This window comes from Musca domestica, unplaced genomic scaffold (assembly GCF_030504385.1).
Source record: "Musca domestica strain aabys unplaced genomic scaffold, Musca_domestica.polishedcontigs.V.1.1 48, whole genome shotgun sequence".
Lineage (NCBI taxonomy): Eukaryota > Metazoa > Arthropoda > Insecta > Diptera > Muscidae > Musca > Musca domestica.
The window spans coordinates 1982986-2000961 of NW_026712340.1; the positions used below are offsets into that span (position 1 = coordinate 1982986).

Sequence of the window (17976 nt, forward strand, 5' to 3'; positions counted from 1 at the left end):
AAATGGCCAATATCAGAAAAAAACCTGCATTTTGGCACATCCGACCGAATTCAGTCTAGAAGCATGTACGCCAAATATGGTGAAATTCGGTTCGGGTATATCTATAGCTCCCATACATATATGTTTCATCCGATTCGGTCTTTAAGCTCTACTAAATATGCATAGTGGTGTAGGGTCACATAGTCGAACCCTCCAGGCCTCTGACTACTCCTTACTCGTTTATTATGAATTCAAAAACAAAACAAAAAATATCGCAAAATTTATCATCTATCAGGGCAAAAGTGCGACTCAGAATTCATCTAGGTAATCTGTGAAAATGCCAATACTATTCTTACTATTTGACTAGATTTTAAGATCATTACAATCGTCATTTTGATATTCATTAAACTGGTTTCTATTAAATATTGAGTATACTTTTAGGCGCATAAAAGACTGCTGCGCCTATTAATAAGAAAATATTAAATAAGAATACTCCGTCATTCCCTCCTCCCATTTAACTATTGATCCTCTTCAGCAAAGCAAAATAACTGTAAGAAGAATTGACAATCTGAAAGAGGAAAAAAACCACAAATTATAAAATGTACACAAATCCTCCTCCCCCTCCTCCTTGGATTACAACCTACCGAAGTAAAAGCCGCTAAATTAAATGTATACGTGGGATTTATCGATCTAATACGTATTGGTATATCGAAACGGGTCATCATCAACAGCGTCAATTTACGATTCATGCGATTCCAATAGACCCAATTCGAACAGTACAAATAGTAGGGAACTTCTTCACTCTTAGCCGTCACCTCACTGGGAAAATAGCAGAGAATGTAAATTTGCGACAGCATGCACAGCTGATAGATGAGGAATTTGATGAAATTGGCATAATCGCCGGGATCGGAGAGCTGTTAGAAAACAATAAACGATTGATAATATTATGATTGATTTTGAAAAAAGATTTTTTATGTTGGGATCTTTTTAAAGGTGTTTGATTTTTCATGGAAAATTCTAAAATGACAGATGTTTTTTTAAATTTTTATAGAGCAGTCCAACTTAAAATTTTAGATTCGCTCCAAAAGTTCGTGTTAGTCCTTTTTAGTACTCAAAATGCAATACTTTATACATCTTACTAAATTTCCAGACTTTCAAGGCATATGCTTTGTTCCAGTACCTGCAAGAATCAAATGGTTTTGCAATTTTCTTCGATATCATAAAGGGAAAATCGGTTATCATTCAAATTTTTCGATTTTGGGAAAAAATAATACCTTTTACACCAAAAAGTCTTAAAATCTTTCACAGTGGAGGATATTAGCAAAACCATTGCACAATTGAACCAGGTCCAATTTGTCTGCCCAAAACTATTTCAACGTCCCCATATGTAAACCTCTCCACCAGTAGTGACCTCAATTTCAAATTTCAGGATTTCAGCTCTGTAATTTCCCCCATTACAAAATTTAGTACCATCTAGTACAATAATAGTACACATAAGCAAAATCAGCTCCTTCTATAAACCACAGACAGCAAGAATGACATCCATATCAAATTTCAAATGTTAGCCCTATCTCTTCACCCAATACCATATTTATTACCTTTTAGTCCTTTTCGTACAATTACAGTATACATTTCCAAAACCACCTCCATATCTCAAGTTCAGATATCAATAGAGACTTCAATATCCAATTTTGAGGATTCCCGCTCTATCCCTTCACCCAATACCAAAATGTAGTACTATTTAGTAATTTTCGTACAAGTATAGGACCCATTTCAAACCACCGCCAAATCTGAAACACAGCTGCCATCAGCAAACTAAATATCAAATTTCAGACTTTTATTTCTATCCCTTCATTCAATATCAAAAATCACCTCCATATCTCAATTCCAAATACCATCAGAAACCTCAATATACAATTTGGGGATTCCAGACCTATCCCTTTATCCAATGCCAATTTTAGTACATATTCCTAAATCGCATCTATATCTTAATCCTAAACCCAACAGAAACCTCAAAATTGAATTTGGCGATACCAGCTCTATCCCTTCACCCAATACCATATTTAGTACCACATAGTACTTTTCGAAAAATTATAGTTCATATTTTCAAAACCACTACCATATCGTAATCACAGACACCCACAGTGACCTCAATATAAAATTTCTGAATTTCATAATAATAAATTTGAGGATTCAAGCCCTATTCATTCACCCAATATTTATGTTTTTTTATTTTTTATTTAGTACCACTTAGCACTTTTTGGACAATTATAGTACACATTTTCAAAACCACCCCCATATTTTAATTCGAGATACCAATAGAGACTTCAATATCAAATTTGAGGATTCCAGCTCTATCTCTTCGCTCAAAACCAACATTTAGTACTATTTAGCACTTTTCGTATAACTATAGGGCACATTTTCATACCACCACCAAATCACAAATACAGATAATTTTAATATCAAATTTCAGAATTGTATCTCTATCCCTTCATCCGATACCAAATATAGTACCATTCAGTACTTTCCGTATAATTAAAGTATATATTTCCGAAACTACCTCTATATGACCAGGCTACACATGAAAAGCGACTCTAATACCAAATTTTAGATTTCAAGCACTATTTGTTCAACCAATACTAAATTGTACCAAATATAGTACTATTTAGTACTTTTCTTACAAATATGATATACATGTTCAAAACCACCTCCTTCTCTAAGCCACAGACACCAACAGAGACTTCAATATCAAATTTGATGACTTCATTCCTTTCCCTTCACCCAATACCAAACTTAGTACTATTTAGTACTTTTCGTACAATTATAGGGTAGATTTCCATACCACTGCCAAATCACAAATACAGATACCATCCGTAATTTTAATATCAAATTTCAGAATTTTTTCTCTATCCTTTCACCCAATACCATAAATAGTACAATTCTGTACTTTTCGTACAATTAAAGTACATATTTCCGAAACTACCTCTATATGACCAGGCTACACATGAACTGCCACCGCAATATCAGTTTTCAAATTCACCCAATATCAAATTGTACCAAATATAGTACTATTTGGTACTTTTCCTACAATTATGGTACACATGTCCAAAACCACATCCTTCTCTCAACCACAGACACCAACAGAGACTTTAATCTCAAATTTGATGTTTTCATTCCTTTCCCTTCATCTAATACCAAACTTAGTACCATTGAGAACTTTTCATACAATTATAGTACACACTTCCGAAACCACCTCCATATGTCCAGGCACACATGAACTGCGGCCGCAATACCAGATTTCAGATTTCAAGCACTATATGTTCACCCAATATCAAATTATACCAAATATAGTACTATTTAGTACATTTCGTGCACTTGTGGTACACATTTCCAAAACCAACTCTTTATTCACAAACCTATTACCAATAGGAACACCAATACAAAATTTTAAAATTATAGCTTCTGAACTATCATCAGTGACTGAACTTCATCAGTGACTGTCATTCCAAATTTCAGAATTGTAGCTCATTCCGTTTGTCCTATACAAGGTATTAAATTATTAGCACATTTTAGTACTCTTTGTATTATTTTAGAACGAATTTCCAAAATATCTTATCACACGCCTATGGACCAAGACTGACCCTCGTAAAAAATATTAAGATTCTAGGTTCTTCTGGCCATTGATTCTCAGTCAGTCTCAGTTATTTATTCCGCTACCCTTTGATATACATCGATACAAGTAACTGGTGGCGTATGATGAATATTCTTGACCCTTCGAATAAAATGTATTCCTCATACGCCACCTTGTACCATATTTGCTACTTACAAACGACATGGCATAGAAATTGGCTACCAACACCAGCACCGAACAGGCAATTTGTATGGATATTGGAAAACTTATTAAATTCTCTGCTATGCGAACAATATGAATGATATCTCCATAATATTTTACACAATTTTTCAACTGCCTCGTAATATCCTCATCCCTGCTCTCCTGATCCATTCCCAAATGTTCCAAACGATCGCAAAGTATATCCAACTGACCCTTGATATGGATCATAAACGAAGCGGAAATTGAATCAAAGGCAATATTCATGTAACAACAAATCGATACGGCAACATACTGATACAGATACATTAAACGATAACGTAGCTTGGTGTCAATATTGATGGGATTGTAAAGCGACAGGGGTAATTCGGAATTATCGAAGATGTACTGAGTCAGCATTACCACATTGAGGGCACACAACGATATGACCAAATAAAAGTTACGAACGGTGCCACACAGACGATGTGTCTGACGGAAAATCTTCACCTCTCGACTATTGACCGGCCGATATGCTGGCTCATGGATGGTCTCAATCAATTCAGCATAGAGATGATTTTTCAATTTAATTGTTGCAAATTTCGCAAACACCGCCAACGAGGTGGCAAAAATGAAAAACACCTTGATAACTTCATTCAGATCCGTAATGTTGGCAATAAATTGTATCATGCAGCTGGCATCGAAGGACAACACCCAAAAGAAGAGTATGTAATAGAAATAGAAACGATGCAGCAGGCGAAAACGTTCCGTAACCGTATCTGGGAGTTTCCACAAAGCCAGCAGACGAAAAACATACGATTGTTTTTTATAGAATATTTCCAATAACTCACGATGTTCGCGGGAGTTCATGGCAATTTGCGTTTATTATTCTTTGTTCGAGAGAAAACGTGTTGCCTACTTTATGGCAAATATCCGCTGAATATTTTTAATTAGCTTCAATGTTGTGGTATTTATATGAAAAAATTTTATTAGTTAATAATTTTGTGGGGTTAGATTTTAATGAGAATTTATTTACCGTCATTAGCAATTAAATAACAGAGGATACTGTGGGTTGAAAGCAATCCATCATTAAATCGATATTTTCAGGGAACTACAGAACTAAATTAGTCTCAATGTAAGACTACATTTTGCGCATTTATGTTAAGCCTTTTTATACCCTATACCACAAGGTGGTCAGGTCTTTGTGCATTTGTTTGTAACAGGCAAAAGGAAAAGTGATAGACCCATAGTTCCTTTTGATGATGTGCATAGAATCACATTCTGAGTCGATTTATGCATGTCAGTCCGTCCGTCTGCCCATGTATTTTTGTAAACAAAGTACAGTTCGCATTTATTGCCCGATCCAGATGAAATTTTGCACAGATCAGTTGTTTGGCCAAGGACGAACCCTATTGAAATTGGAGATAATCGGTCAAAATTTAGATATAGCTTCCATATATATCTTCGTCAGATTTGCCTTTTATTGTGCACTAAAGGTGTAATATCTGTCCGAATAGTATGGAATTTTGCACATACAACCAAATTAGGCCTGAAAATAAGTATGATGAAATTGAAATCGGTTCAGATATAGCTATAGCTCCCATATATATTGTTCATCCGATTTGTTATTTTTGTCCTCCGCAGCCGTAATATGCACTCTGCAACAACAATATTTGGGGAAATATATCAAATACAGCCCAGAAATACATGTGCCAAATTTTATCGAGATCGGTTCAGATAAGGATATAGCTCCCATATATAACTTCGTCCAATTTAACTTATATTGTGCACTAAACGTCTAATATTTGTCCAAATGGGATGGAATTTGGCACTTAGGATTTAGTCTAGAAGCTAGTGTGTCAAATTTGGTGAAGATCGGTTCAGATATAGCTATAGCTCCCATATATACTGTTCATCCGATTTGTTATATTTGTTACCCACAGCCGTAATATGCACTCCGTAACAACGATATTCAGGGAAATATATCAAATACAGCTCCGAAATATCTTTGCGAAATTTTATGGAGATCGGTTCCGATTTGGATATAGCTGCCATATATATATTTATCCGATTTCAAATTAATTGTGCACCAAATGGGCAATACAAGTCCGAATTTAAAAGATACAAATGCTTCGGCATATTTAGTCCTTTGAACTTTAAATTATAATTATAGCGTGTATGATTGAATTTTCCCATAAAAACTTATAATTGTTATGCGGAGCTTTACTAAATTAGCAAAGTGGCGTAGGGTATCAAAAAGTCGGCCCGCCCGACTTTAAGACTTTCTTTCTTGGTTATAACATACTTTATTCATACAATTCACACAATTTTTATACCCTCAGCCATATGGCTGGAGAGGGTATATATCATTTGATACGTTTCAGGATATTTGGAGTCGATCTAGCGATGTCCATCCGTCCGTCCATCTGTCTGTTTTTCCAGAAAAAAAGTTATTCGTGAAGTAATTCAAGCGTGACAGTGTGATTTCTTTATATTTGGCTGGAAACCACAAGTGGCTATCGTTGGAGTACTCCAGCATTTAAATGTGAATAAATCTTTTGTGTCTCGAACCATCGCTCGTTACCGCGATACTGGTAGCGTAGTCCGACTTCAAGAAAGTGGGCGGACGAAAACAGCCACATCAGCAGAAATGGTTCGAAAATACAGAAGCAACTTGATCGAAACCCGCGTCGCAGTGGCGGAAAATGGCTCGTGAGCTGAACATATCGCAATATACCATTCGGCAAATATTGAAAAATAAGCTCGGGGTAAAGCCATTGAAATTCCAAAGAGTGCTACAACTTACACCGCAACAGAAAGAAAATAGACTCAAAAGAGCTAAAGAGTTGCTTCGCTTGGCCGAAAGTGGTGTCCAGCAATCTGTAAAAAACAAAATGATAGTGTTTACTTGCCAAAGAGTTCACCTGAAAACCACCAGAACTCAAGCGCCGGTCATGGTGATGGTCGCTGTCCGCTCGTATTAATCGACCGTGGCCTTAGAATAAATTCCGAATATTATCGCGAAAATATTCTGGAGGGTGTATTAAATCCTTGGACACGTTAACATTTTGTCCGCAGACCTTGGACCGTGTGACGGTTTCATTGACCGGTTGAAGGCCATAATTCGTATCAAAGGTGACCAATTCGAACAAATCTAAACTTATTCTAAAATTTGATGCTATTTCCGACATTTTTTGCTTTCATTCAATAAAATGTAAAAAAAAAACAAGTAGAAAAACATTAAGTTCGGCCGGGCCAAACCTTTAATACCCTCCACCTTAGGGTAAAGGAAACATTAGAGCCCATTATGACCCACATATACCAATTTGTAGACATATTCATGGGAAAATGTGCCAAAAATCATCAAAATACCGAATATCGGGAAATACGGCTATATGGGGCTATACAAAAACGTGGACCTATACAAAAACGTGGACCTATACATATAGTGTTTCGCCAAAAGAGCTAGAACCTGTTAAGACCAACAAATACCAATTTCTATGCCGAATATCGGCCTAAAATGCCGAATATCGGGAGGTACCGTTATATGGGTGCTATACCAAATCGTGGACCTAAATATATAATGTTTCGCCAAAGGAGTTAGAACCCATTATGACCTACAAATACCAATTTTTAGACAAATCAGTATATAGATACCGGTATATGGGGGCTATACCAAAGCGTGGACGGAAATAACTCATTTTCAATACCAACCATCGTAGACACAATACAAATTGCTCTGCTAAATGTTGGCGCTCTACGTCAAATAATGTGGGCTGTATCGTGATTTCAACAGACAGACAGACAGACGGATATCGTTAAATCGAATTTTATGCTGATTATGAATATGTATACTTTATGGGGTCTACGGATGTTACAAACGGCATGAAAAAGTTAATATACCCTCCGTTCCAAGGTGGAGGGTATAAAAATGTAAAAATTATGGCGCTTGACTTTGTTGCAGTTTTTATATCTCACCCTCTATATCTAAATATTTGTCTCAACCAGAAACCTAAGATAAATATGGCATTTTTACCCATACCAATATTTTTATCTGTGTTCATACTTCATCTGAAAATGGAATGCTTCGATCCACCATATCTAGTACCTCACGCAAATTTTAGCATTTTTTAAAAATTATCAAAAATCCCATATAAAGTGAAGGAGATAACCAATATAGTCCAAACCTGGGAGTCATATTTATTTAGGTCCGATACGAAATGGGGAATATTGGCTCATTGTTTCGGAACCTACTCCATAGATAGTCACAAATTTGAATAATCATAAAAGAAGTCAAATAGATTTAAACAATCGAAGATTAGGTGAGAATATACATCTGTCGGCAAAACCGGTGATACTTTTTAAATTGTTAAATCATTGATAATCCAGTGTTATTAATAATCCAAAAATGGCACAGGAAACTTTAAGAATTTATTTCTAAAGAAATGAAAATTAATTAATAAATAAATAAAATATTTGTAAAGTAGAATAGAGTTCGTATGCGTCAGTACACAAGATCACCGAATTGTTCACTGTGGTGTTTATGGAGGCAGGAAAATAGGTAATTTTAGAATATTTATTGTTTATTGCTAGATTTTATCAGCACCTCAACCGCACTCAAAAGTATGTACAAAGTATTTTGTACAATATTGTTCAGCAAAACCATGCAGGATGTATCCACTGTTCCTGTGCAGTTTAAGTCGAATTTAATTAGCTCGTCCCTAATTATATTACATTTTTGAATAGTATGGTAAGATTAATAAACATGTTCTTACTTTCACTATTAGCGGAGACGACAACGTCCTTCGATGTATTCTGTAAATTGCATTATAATTGGGGTCTAATATGTAATACTATTAATAATATTTCCTAACAGTGTATATTGATTTTCCCTCGAAGTGCTTTATCGATGGAAAAAAACTGCAACAAAGTCAAACGCCATAATTTTTACATTTTTTTTCTTAAATTTTATTGAATGAAAGCAAAAAATGTCGGAAATAGCATCAAATTTTAGAATAAGTTTAGATTTTTTCGTATTGGTCACCTTTGGCCCGAATAATGGCCTTCAAACGGCCGATAAAACCGTCACACGCTTTCCGCCCGAATGTTGCTCTGCGGTATTTTGGTCCATTCCCGGCGAAGCGCTTGCTGGAGGTGTTCGACACTTTGGCATTTTTTAGTGTCAACCTTGCTTTCTAAAATACTTCAGACACAATAGACTAACGGCTTGGTATCCGGAGATCGAGGTGGCCATTGTGCGCTGCAAATGAAGCGAGGAACCTCATTTTGTAACCATTCTTTGGTGGAGCGTGCTGGGTGCGATGATGCTGATTGCTGTTGGAATGTCCTAGGTCTGCGGCCAAAATGTTTGCACGCCCAAGGCTTTAATACACCCTCCAGAATATTTTCGCGATAATATTCGCCATTAATTCTAATGCCACGGTCGATTAATACGATCGATAATACGACCATCACCATGACCGGCGCTTGAGTTCTGGTGGCCAACCGAAGGTGCATATTTTCAGCTGACTTCTTTGGCAAGTAATCGTTTGATCGATCGTTTTGTTTGTTTACAAACTGCTGAACAACGAATGTTTTCTCATCGGAGAAAACCTAATTCGGCAGTTCACCACTTAAGGCCAAGCGAAGCAACTCTTTAACTCCATTGAGTCTATTTTAATTCGGTTGCGATGTAAGTTCTTGCACTTTACCCTGAGCTCAGTTGGCTTTACCCTGAGCTCAGTTTTCAATATTTGCCGAATGGCATATTGCGGTATGTTTAGCTTACGAGCCATTTTTTCGGCCACTGCGACGCGGGTCTCGATCAAGTCGCTTCTTTACTTTTCGAACCATTTATGCTGATGTTGCTGTTTTCTCCCGTCCATTTCCTTGACGTCGGGCTACGCTACCAGTATCACGGTAACGAGCGATGTTACGAGACACAAAATATTTATTCACATTTAAATGTTGGAGTGCTCTAACCATAGCCACTTGTGGTTTTCCAGCCAAATATAAAGAAATCACACTTCAAGCTTGAATTCCATCACGAATAACTATTTTTTTTCTGGAAAATTCTCACCAAAATGCTTTTGTACGCTTGTAAACAATATAATGAGCTGTCACTGGAATAATTTTAACAGCTGTCGGACGAGTGGCTTTAAAATGACAGCATTCTGAAGTTGGTTGCAGTTTTTCATCTCACCCTGTATGTTATTCACCAAACACGATATGCATGTCCGATTCCAATGAAATTCAGAGTATGTGGCGGAATTTTTTTACAATAATAGATTTGACAAATTAATTAGAAATTGGTTAAGATTTGGATATAGCTCCCATATATATTTTGAAATCGGTTCAGATTGGGATATGATTTTATTAAGAAGCATTGGCACACAACGCCTTTGCAATGGTATTATGCTTACAGTAAAAAAACTACACAACAATTCAATTGAGGATACGATTTTTACAGGGAAGTATGTGGCTACCTCGAATTTTTTAATTGCAACAGAAGTACCATTCAACTTCAAAAGATTGTAGTTTCCAGCACGCTTGGCATTTGCTATGAAATTAATAAATCCAAAGGACAAACCCTTCGTGTATGTGGACTAAGTTTGCTTTTCACTGCTGTAATATTTATATCAGACTAAAGCTGGGAATACATAAAGCGCTTATTTGGCTGGCTTAAGTCATCGGCTGGCTTCTTCGGAAATGAACAAAGGAGCCTAGGGCCAAAATCGAACTAGGTCAACCTAAAACTCCTTTGTTCATCTACGAAGAAGTCAGCCGATGACTTAAGCCAGCCAAATATGCGCTTTATGTATTCCCAGCTTTAGTCTGATATAAATATTACAACAGTGAAAAGCAAACTTAGTCCACATACACGAAGGGTTTGTCCTTTGGATTTATTAATTTCATAGCAAATGCCAAGCGTGCTGGAAACTACAATCTTTTGAAGTTGAATGGCACTTCTGTTGCAATTAAAAAATTCGAGGTAGCCACATACTTCCCAGTAAAAATCGTATCCTCAATTGAATTGTTGTGTAGTTTTTTACTGTAAGCCTAATACCATTGCAAAGGCGTTGTGTGCCAATGCTTCTTAATAAAATCATATCCCAATCTGAACCGATTTCAAAATATATATGGGAGCTATATCCAAATCTTAACCAATTTCTAATTAATTTGTCAAATCTATTATTGTAAAAAATTTCCAGCCTAAGGCCAAAGTGAAGCTTTATGGCTCGATTATGCATTGCCACCAAACTCGGGTTGCGTTATCAGTTGTCAGCGCGACTGAAATAAAATGTTGTATTATAGAAGGCAACCCAATTGAGTTGTCGATAAACGTGTTATCGATTAGTGTATTTTCCATCTTGTGAACCCTAAACTTCAAAAATGTCAATTAATTCGAAATAACAAAACACAATTTAAACAATAAAAGAATTTTAAAATGATAAGTTCAGTGGAATTATTTTTTGATGAAGAAGAAAATGTTCAGGACGTTGTATCTATTCGACGAAGCTTGAGAGATAATTCAAATCCGTTGGAATTGCCATCGGTGCTGTAAGTATATGTCATGTTGGAATGGTCTGAATAATCATGTAACTATTTCAGGTTTAAGGCGTATTTTCGGCTTCCAAAAGATGCCGTAGTATACATAGTGGAGACTCTTAAATATGACTTCAAAGTATGCTAAAGATCAACAGCAATTCCTCCACTTTTAAAATTTGTGCTGCTCTGAGGTTTTTTGCGGAGGGAAGTTTCCAAAAGTCCCATGGAAATGATTACAACAATTGTATGGCTCAACCCACATTCTCGAACGTCCCCAGCGAAGTAGTGCACTTCATAGAGTACAAATTGTGTAAACTTTGGATTGTTTCGAAGTTAACGGAGGAAGAGAAAAGACTAATAAATAAAAACTACTTTTACCCAAAACGAAATTTCCTGGCGTTGTGGGCTGTATAGATGGAACACACGTACACATCCAGGATCCATACTCTCTGCCATTCTTCTGGTGTCCTTGTTGGTGGACCATGACTGTTTAGGTTGTCGGAAATTTTCTTCCACGCTTCATCTGCAGTGGCTTTAATTTCACCAAAGACATGTATTCCTCGAGCTAAGTTTGGATTAGCACCCATTTTTTTCTATAAGTATTTCGAACTGATGTTTTGTTGTCACTTTCACCATATTTAATCTAAAATGATATGCAAAATGATTTAGTGAAGCTAAAAAGTCAATAATTGTTAAGAAAATGTGTATTTACCTCTCAATTTTACTTTTTCTTCTTTGAAAACGTTCACTGCAACTGCAAATAGATGGTTGCTCAAATATGGCCGCTGTAGCAACTGAAATTCGCAAATTCAGTTGAAAGTTGCCATACATAATGCAATCTTCGCAACTGGCAACGCCACTCAACGATAGTTGTTATCGATAATCGGGTCATTAAATTTTCTAATATTTGATCATAATTTATTTTTTTATTTTAGACAAAAATACTGATTATCTACAATTATTGAATTTAAATCCTCTTATAGAAAAAAATACTTGACATATCAATACCAAACTTCAGGTTAATTCTAATTGATATGTTACCAGTCAATTCAGTATGTTTTTTGCTACCATTCACTTGATTTTCACAGATTTTGGCCACGGTCGTGACACTATGCGCCATCAACTCCGCTTAACTATTGATACGTTTCAGGAGAGCAAAATAGCTGTAGGACGAATTGACAATCTGCAATGAGAAGAAACAATTATTTATGTACTCTTCATTTCTCTCACACACACATACGCATGTACTTACCGCAGTGAATGCAGCCAAATTAAATGAATAGCAGCGATTGATCGATTTAATACTAATCGGTGTATCGAAACGTATCATCATCAGCAGCACCAATTTTCGATTGACTTTGTCCCAATCATACCAGTTCGATTCGTATAGGTTAAATGATATATCCGAACTTTTCAGTGAAACTTCGTTGGCAAAATAGCAGAGAATAAAGATTTGTGTCAGCATGCATGTCTGATAGAGTAACAGCTTGGCGAAAATTCCCATGTCCGCATTGTCTGAAAGCTAAGGGAAGAGTATTTTGAAATACTGACAACGGAAATCTTTGGTGGGTATTCCTATTCAGTAAAAACTTATCAAGGTTAAAAAGACTACTTTTGACAACAATTTGACAATGGACTTGGTACAAGGTGGCGCAAAAGTAAACTTCAGGTGTTTTTTTTGGCTGTAACTTAAAAAAATTTAATGAAAAACTTTGATTCTTCTTGTGCATTGTTATACCCTCCACCGTAATATGTCTAATATACATTTTAGACCCCACAAAGTATATAAATTCTTGATCAGCATCAAAAATGTCCGTCCGTCTGTGGAATTCACTTTAGCTTCCGATCGAAATGAAGTACGTTTATAAAATTCTACTCAAATGTATATTATGTCTGCAGGATTTGTTGTTTTAAAAATGGACCTTGGTATAATGGCACCTCCCTATTATCAGTATTTTGGTGATTTAAGCGACATTATTCTCCCGAAATATTTCAAATTTCGTATTTGCAGCTCGTAATGGATACTACAGCCTATGACAGATTCACCGATTTTTTATACCCTCCACCATAGCATGGGGGGAAATATTAAATTTGTCATTCCGTTTGGAACAACTCGAAATATACATTTTAGACCCCACAAAGTATTTATATTCTTGATCAGCATCAAATTCTATGTCGATTTAGCGATGTTCGTCCGTCTGTCCATCTGTGGAAATCACTCTAACTTCCGAACAAAATGAAGTAGGTTGATAAAATTTTACTCAAATGTATATTAAGTCAGCAGGACTTTTGGTATTGAAAATGGACTTTGTTGGTCCGCGTTTTGATATAGCCCCCATATAATGGTACCTTCCTATTATCGGTATTTTGATGATTTAAGCGACATTATTTACCGGAAATGTTTCAAATTTGGTATTTGTAGTTCGTAATGGATGCTACACCCTAAGACAGATTATGGGCCATGTAGGTCCACGTCTTCGAATAGGCCCCATATAACGGCACCTCCCGTTATTCGGTATTTTGATGATTTTAGCGAAATTATTTACCGGAATTGTTTCAAAGTTGGTATTTAAAGGTCGTAATAGATACCTCGGCTTAAGACAGAAAATGGGCCATGTAGGTCCACGTCTTCGTATAGCCGCCATATAACCGTAACCCCGATATTCGGTATTTTGATGATTTTAGCGAAATTATTTTCCGGAATCGTTTCAAATTTGGTACTTGAAGTTCGTAATAGATACTACGGCTTAAGACAGAAAATGGGCCATATAGGTCCACGTCTTCGTACAGCCCCCATATAACGGTACCACCCGATATTGGGTATTTTGATGATTTTAGAGGCATTATACACCGGAATTGTCAAATTTGGTATTTGAAGTTCGTAATGAATACTACAGCCTATGAGAGAAAATTGTCTGTACAGGTCTACGTCTTCGTATAGCCTCCATATAACGGTACCTCCCGATATTGGGTATTTTCATGATTTTAGAGACATTCTTTACCGAAACTATTTCAAATTTAGTATTTGAAGTTCGTAATGGGTACTATAGCCTATGCCAGAAAATTGTCTGTGCAGGTCCACGTTTTATAACTCCCATGGTACCTCCCGATGTTCGGTATTTTGATGATTTTAGCTACATTATAAACATATTTTTTTTTAAGTTTCGCATTTGAATATTGTAATGGCTTGTGACAAAAGTTGCCTATACAGGTCCACGTCGTCGTATAGACCCTAATATACGGCTACATTCGGTATTTTTAAGATTTTAACAGAATTTTTAACGAATTTTATTTTTTAGAAAATTGTCAGAATTGTACTAAATGGTGGAAGGTATTCAAAGTCCGGCCCGGCCGAACTTACTGCTTTTTTACTTGTTTTTTTTATTTCAAATTTCGCATTTGAAAATTGCAATGGCTTATGACAGAAGTTGCCTACGTAGGTCCACGTCGTCGTATTGACCCTAATATAACGGCTACGTTCGCTATTTTTATTTTGAGCCCTTTTTATGGCATTTTACATCTCTTTGTTCCAAACTACCGGCGATAGGTCTCATATTCTTGACGGATATTGTCCTTAAGAGCTGAAGAAGTCTAAGGCTTGTTGACATATATCCGCGATCTTGTTCGCCAGTGCAAATCGCCACAACGGGAGATTAGGCGCCCTGGAACAACATCCTTCAATATTTCCATCAACACAAGATCTGTTATAAAGATGATAGAGATTGGACAATTTCTTTTGCTAACTGCCCATAGGATTCACAGCATCTAACAGCTTATGCACCTTCTGGATTTTGTAGGGAAACATGTTCAAAATTTAGTTTAAAAACCGTCGACTGATACCCATTTGCGTGGCACGTCGTCTGGTCGATGTCGACGGCGATTCCATGACATTCTCTGCAGAACGGATACTCCGGATCGTTTGCCGTGCCAGTTTCTTCAAGGTGAACTGTTAAACGTCGCAGTGTTTCACCGTAGCCGTTGGACGGCCAGGAAATATGCGACGAAATTCACGTTGTGCCAAAGTCACCGACTTATTATTGGTCAAATAAATAGTCACCAATATTCCGCGTTCTGGAGCATGTGTGGAAACAAAATTGACATTACGTACCAATCGTAAAATGTATAGCATTTTCCGATAGGAGAATTTGATTTTCAAACCGCAATATGGCTATTGACTTGAAATTGAATCTTAGTTATCAGGTGGTCTTACTAGCCGACCTTATATAGGCCATGAAACTTATTTCATGGGTCCTTAAAATGAAATCAAGCGTTGGAAAAAAACTTACCATTGACATTGAATAGAAGTTTGCAATCAACACAAATACCGAACCACCGATTTGTACGGACATTGGTATGCGGACCAATTCCTCCATCAAATGAGTCATTCGCAAAATACGCTGATAGTTACGGATGCAATCTTTCAACTTCTTCAAAATCCTCCGCTGATCCCTTACGCCCACACCAATCGTTTGCAAGCGCATACCCAAAACATCCAGCTGTCCCTTAATGTTGATGAAAAACGATGCGGTCAACGAATCGAAGCCGACATTGACGAAACACAAAATGGCCAATGACACACACTGATAGACATACATTAAACCATATTTCCAATTCGTATTCAATTGAAACGGATAATAAATCGATGCCGGCAATTCCTGCTCATCGCCAAGAAATTGGCTCAAAAACAAAGCACTCAAGGCCGAAACCGATAACGAAGCATAGTAGTTGCGTACCCGACGACTTAAGTCAATAGCTTGGCAATAGATTTGCCATTCTGTGGGATTTTCGGGTAGATATTCCGGCTGGTGCATCATTTGAAATAGTTGCTCAAAACGGTAGTTGTAGATCTTCAGATAGAGATATTTGCCCATTACCGCAAAGGCCGTGGCAAAAATGATGAAAACTTTAATAACCTCGTCAACATCTCCCAGATGAGTTGCAATTTGCAGAATCATACAGCAATCGAGCAGCAACATCCAAAAGATTAAAAAACACCAGAAAAAGATACGATATCCCAACCGCTGATAAGCGGATGCATCCTCTGGCAACTGCCACAGAGCGAAAAGCTTCAAAAGCTGATACTGCCTGATGTAAAATGTCCGAATGAGTTCCCTTTTGTGGTGAAACATGACGCAATTCAATGGCTAACTTTTAAATGCCTAAGGTCTACTGAAGGACAAGGGTTTTTATGGCGTTTGCCGTTCAATGCTTTTCTCCTAATGACCCAGTGATTCCTGGATGATATCCTTCTATAAACACGTAATTAAGTAATTACTCGTAATTTGCAAGGCTGGAAGCCGTTAATCATTCCGCACTTAATTATTAAGGGCTTGGCTACCATGGATGGTAAGGGGCAAATGCAAATTAAATGGGCGGAACATATGTATGTATGGATGTTCATAAGAATTAAAATGCAGTAAAATATACCTATCATGTCAACATTTAAAGAGTTATGGCCATTTTTAAAAACTGCAATTTTAAACCTGCTAAAAACCCCGAAATGTTAATATTTAAGGAGTTATGGCCGTTTTAAAGTAGGCTATTCTCCGTTTGTAAGAAACTGCAATTTAAAACATGCTAAAAACCCCGAAATGTTAATATTTACGGAGTTATGAGCGTTTTAAAATAGCCTATTTTTCCTCTTTCAATAACTGCGATTAAAATGATGCTAAAAACCCCGAAATGTGAGCGTTTTAAAATAGCCTATTTTTCCTCTTTCAATAACTGCGATTAAAATGATGCTAAAAACCCCGAAATGTTAATATTTACGGAGTTATGAGCGTTTTAAAATAGCCTATTTTTCCTCTTTCAATAACTGCAGTTAAAATGATGCAGTTAAAATGATGCTAAAAACCCCGAAATGTTAATATTTACGGAGTTATGAGCGTTTTAAAATAGCCTATTTTTCCTCTTTCAATAACTGCAGTTAAAATGATGCTAAAAACCCCGAAATGTTAATATTTACGGAGTTATGAGCGTTTTAAAATAGCCTATTTTTCCTCTTTCAATAACTGCAGTTAAAATGATGCAGTTAAAATGATGCTAAAAACCCCGAAATGTTAATATTTACGGAGTTATGAGCGTTTTAAAATAGCCTATTTTTCCTCTTTCAATAACTGCAGTTAAAATGATGCTAAAAACCCCGAAATGTTAATATTTACGGAGTTATGAGCGTTTTAAAATAGCCTATTTTTCTTCTTTTAATAACTGCAGTTAAAATGATGCTAAAAACCCCGAAATGTTAATATTTACGGAGTTATGAGCGTTTTAAAATAGCCTATTTTTCCTCTTTCAATAACTGCAGTTAAAATGATGCAGTTAAAATGATGCTAAAAACCCCGAAATGTTAATATTTACGGAGTTATGAGCGTTTTAAAATAGCCTATTTTTCCTCTTTCAATAACTGCAGTTAAAATGATGCAGTTAAAATGATGCTAAAAACCCCGAAATGTTAATATTTACGGAGTTATGAGCGTTTTAAAATAGCCTATTTTTCCTCTTTCAATAACTGCAGTTAAAATGATGCTAAAAACCCCGAAATGTTAATATTTACGGAGTTATGAGCGTTTTAAAATAGCCTATTTTTCCTCTTTCAATAACTGCAGTTAAAATGATGCAGTTAAAATGATGCTAAAAACCCCGAA

The 17976-nt window shown here is 36.3% G+C and overlaps 2 protein-coding genes and 1 long non-coding RNA gene across 3 annotated transcripts; 1 reads left to right on the forward strand and 2 right to left on the reverse strand.

Annotated features, from left to right (window-relative positions):
• Positions 1–216: 216 nt before the first annotated feature.
• On the reverse strand, positions 217–4654 carry LOC101889206 (odorant receptor 46a-like). Its single transcript, XM_005190144.3, has 3 exons — positions 3806–4654; positions 624–893; positions 217–547 (listed from the first exon to the last, which is right to left on the reverse strand). The coding sequence occupies exons 1-3, from the start codon at positions 4652–4654 to the stop codon at positions 494–496; spliced, it is 1173 nt and encodes a 390-aa protein (XP_005190201.1). The 3' UTR covers positions 217–493.
• A 6403-nt stretch (positions 4655–11057) lies between these two features.
• Positions 11058–11690, forward strand: LOC131804729 (uncharacterized). The gene is made up of 2 exons (XR_009343249.1): positions 11058–11344; positions 11396–11690. It is a non-coding gene; the product is annotated as an uncharacterized LOC131804729 (long non-coding RNA).
• A 686-nt stretch (positions 11691–12376) lies between these two features.
• Positions 12377–16376, reverse strand: LOC101894355 (odorant receptor 46a-like). The gene is made up of 3 exons (XM_005190892.3): positions 15619–16376; positions 12585–12854; positions 12377–12515 (listed from the first exon to the last, which is right to left on the reverse strand). Exons 1-3 carry the CDS (start codon positions 16306–16308, stop codon positions 12462–12464), a joined length of 1014 nt encoding a protein of 337 aa, XP_005190949.3. The 5' UTR covers positions 16309–16376; the 3' UTR covers positions 12377–12461.
• Between the last annotated feature and the right edge of the window lie 1600 nt (positions 16377–17976).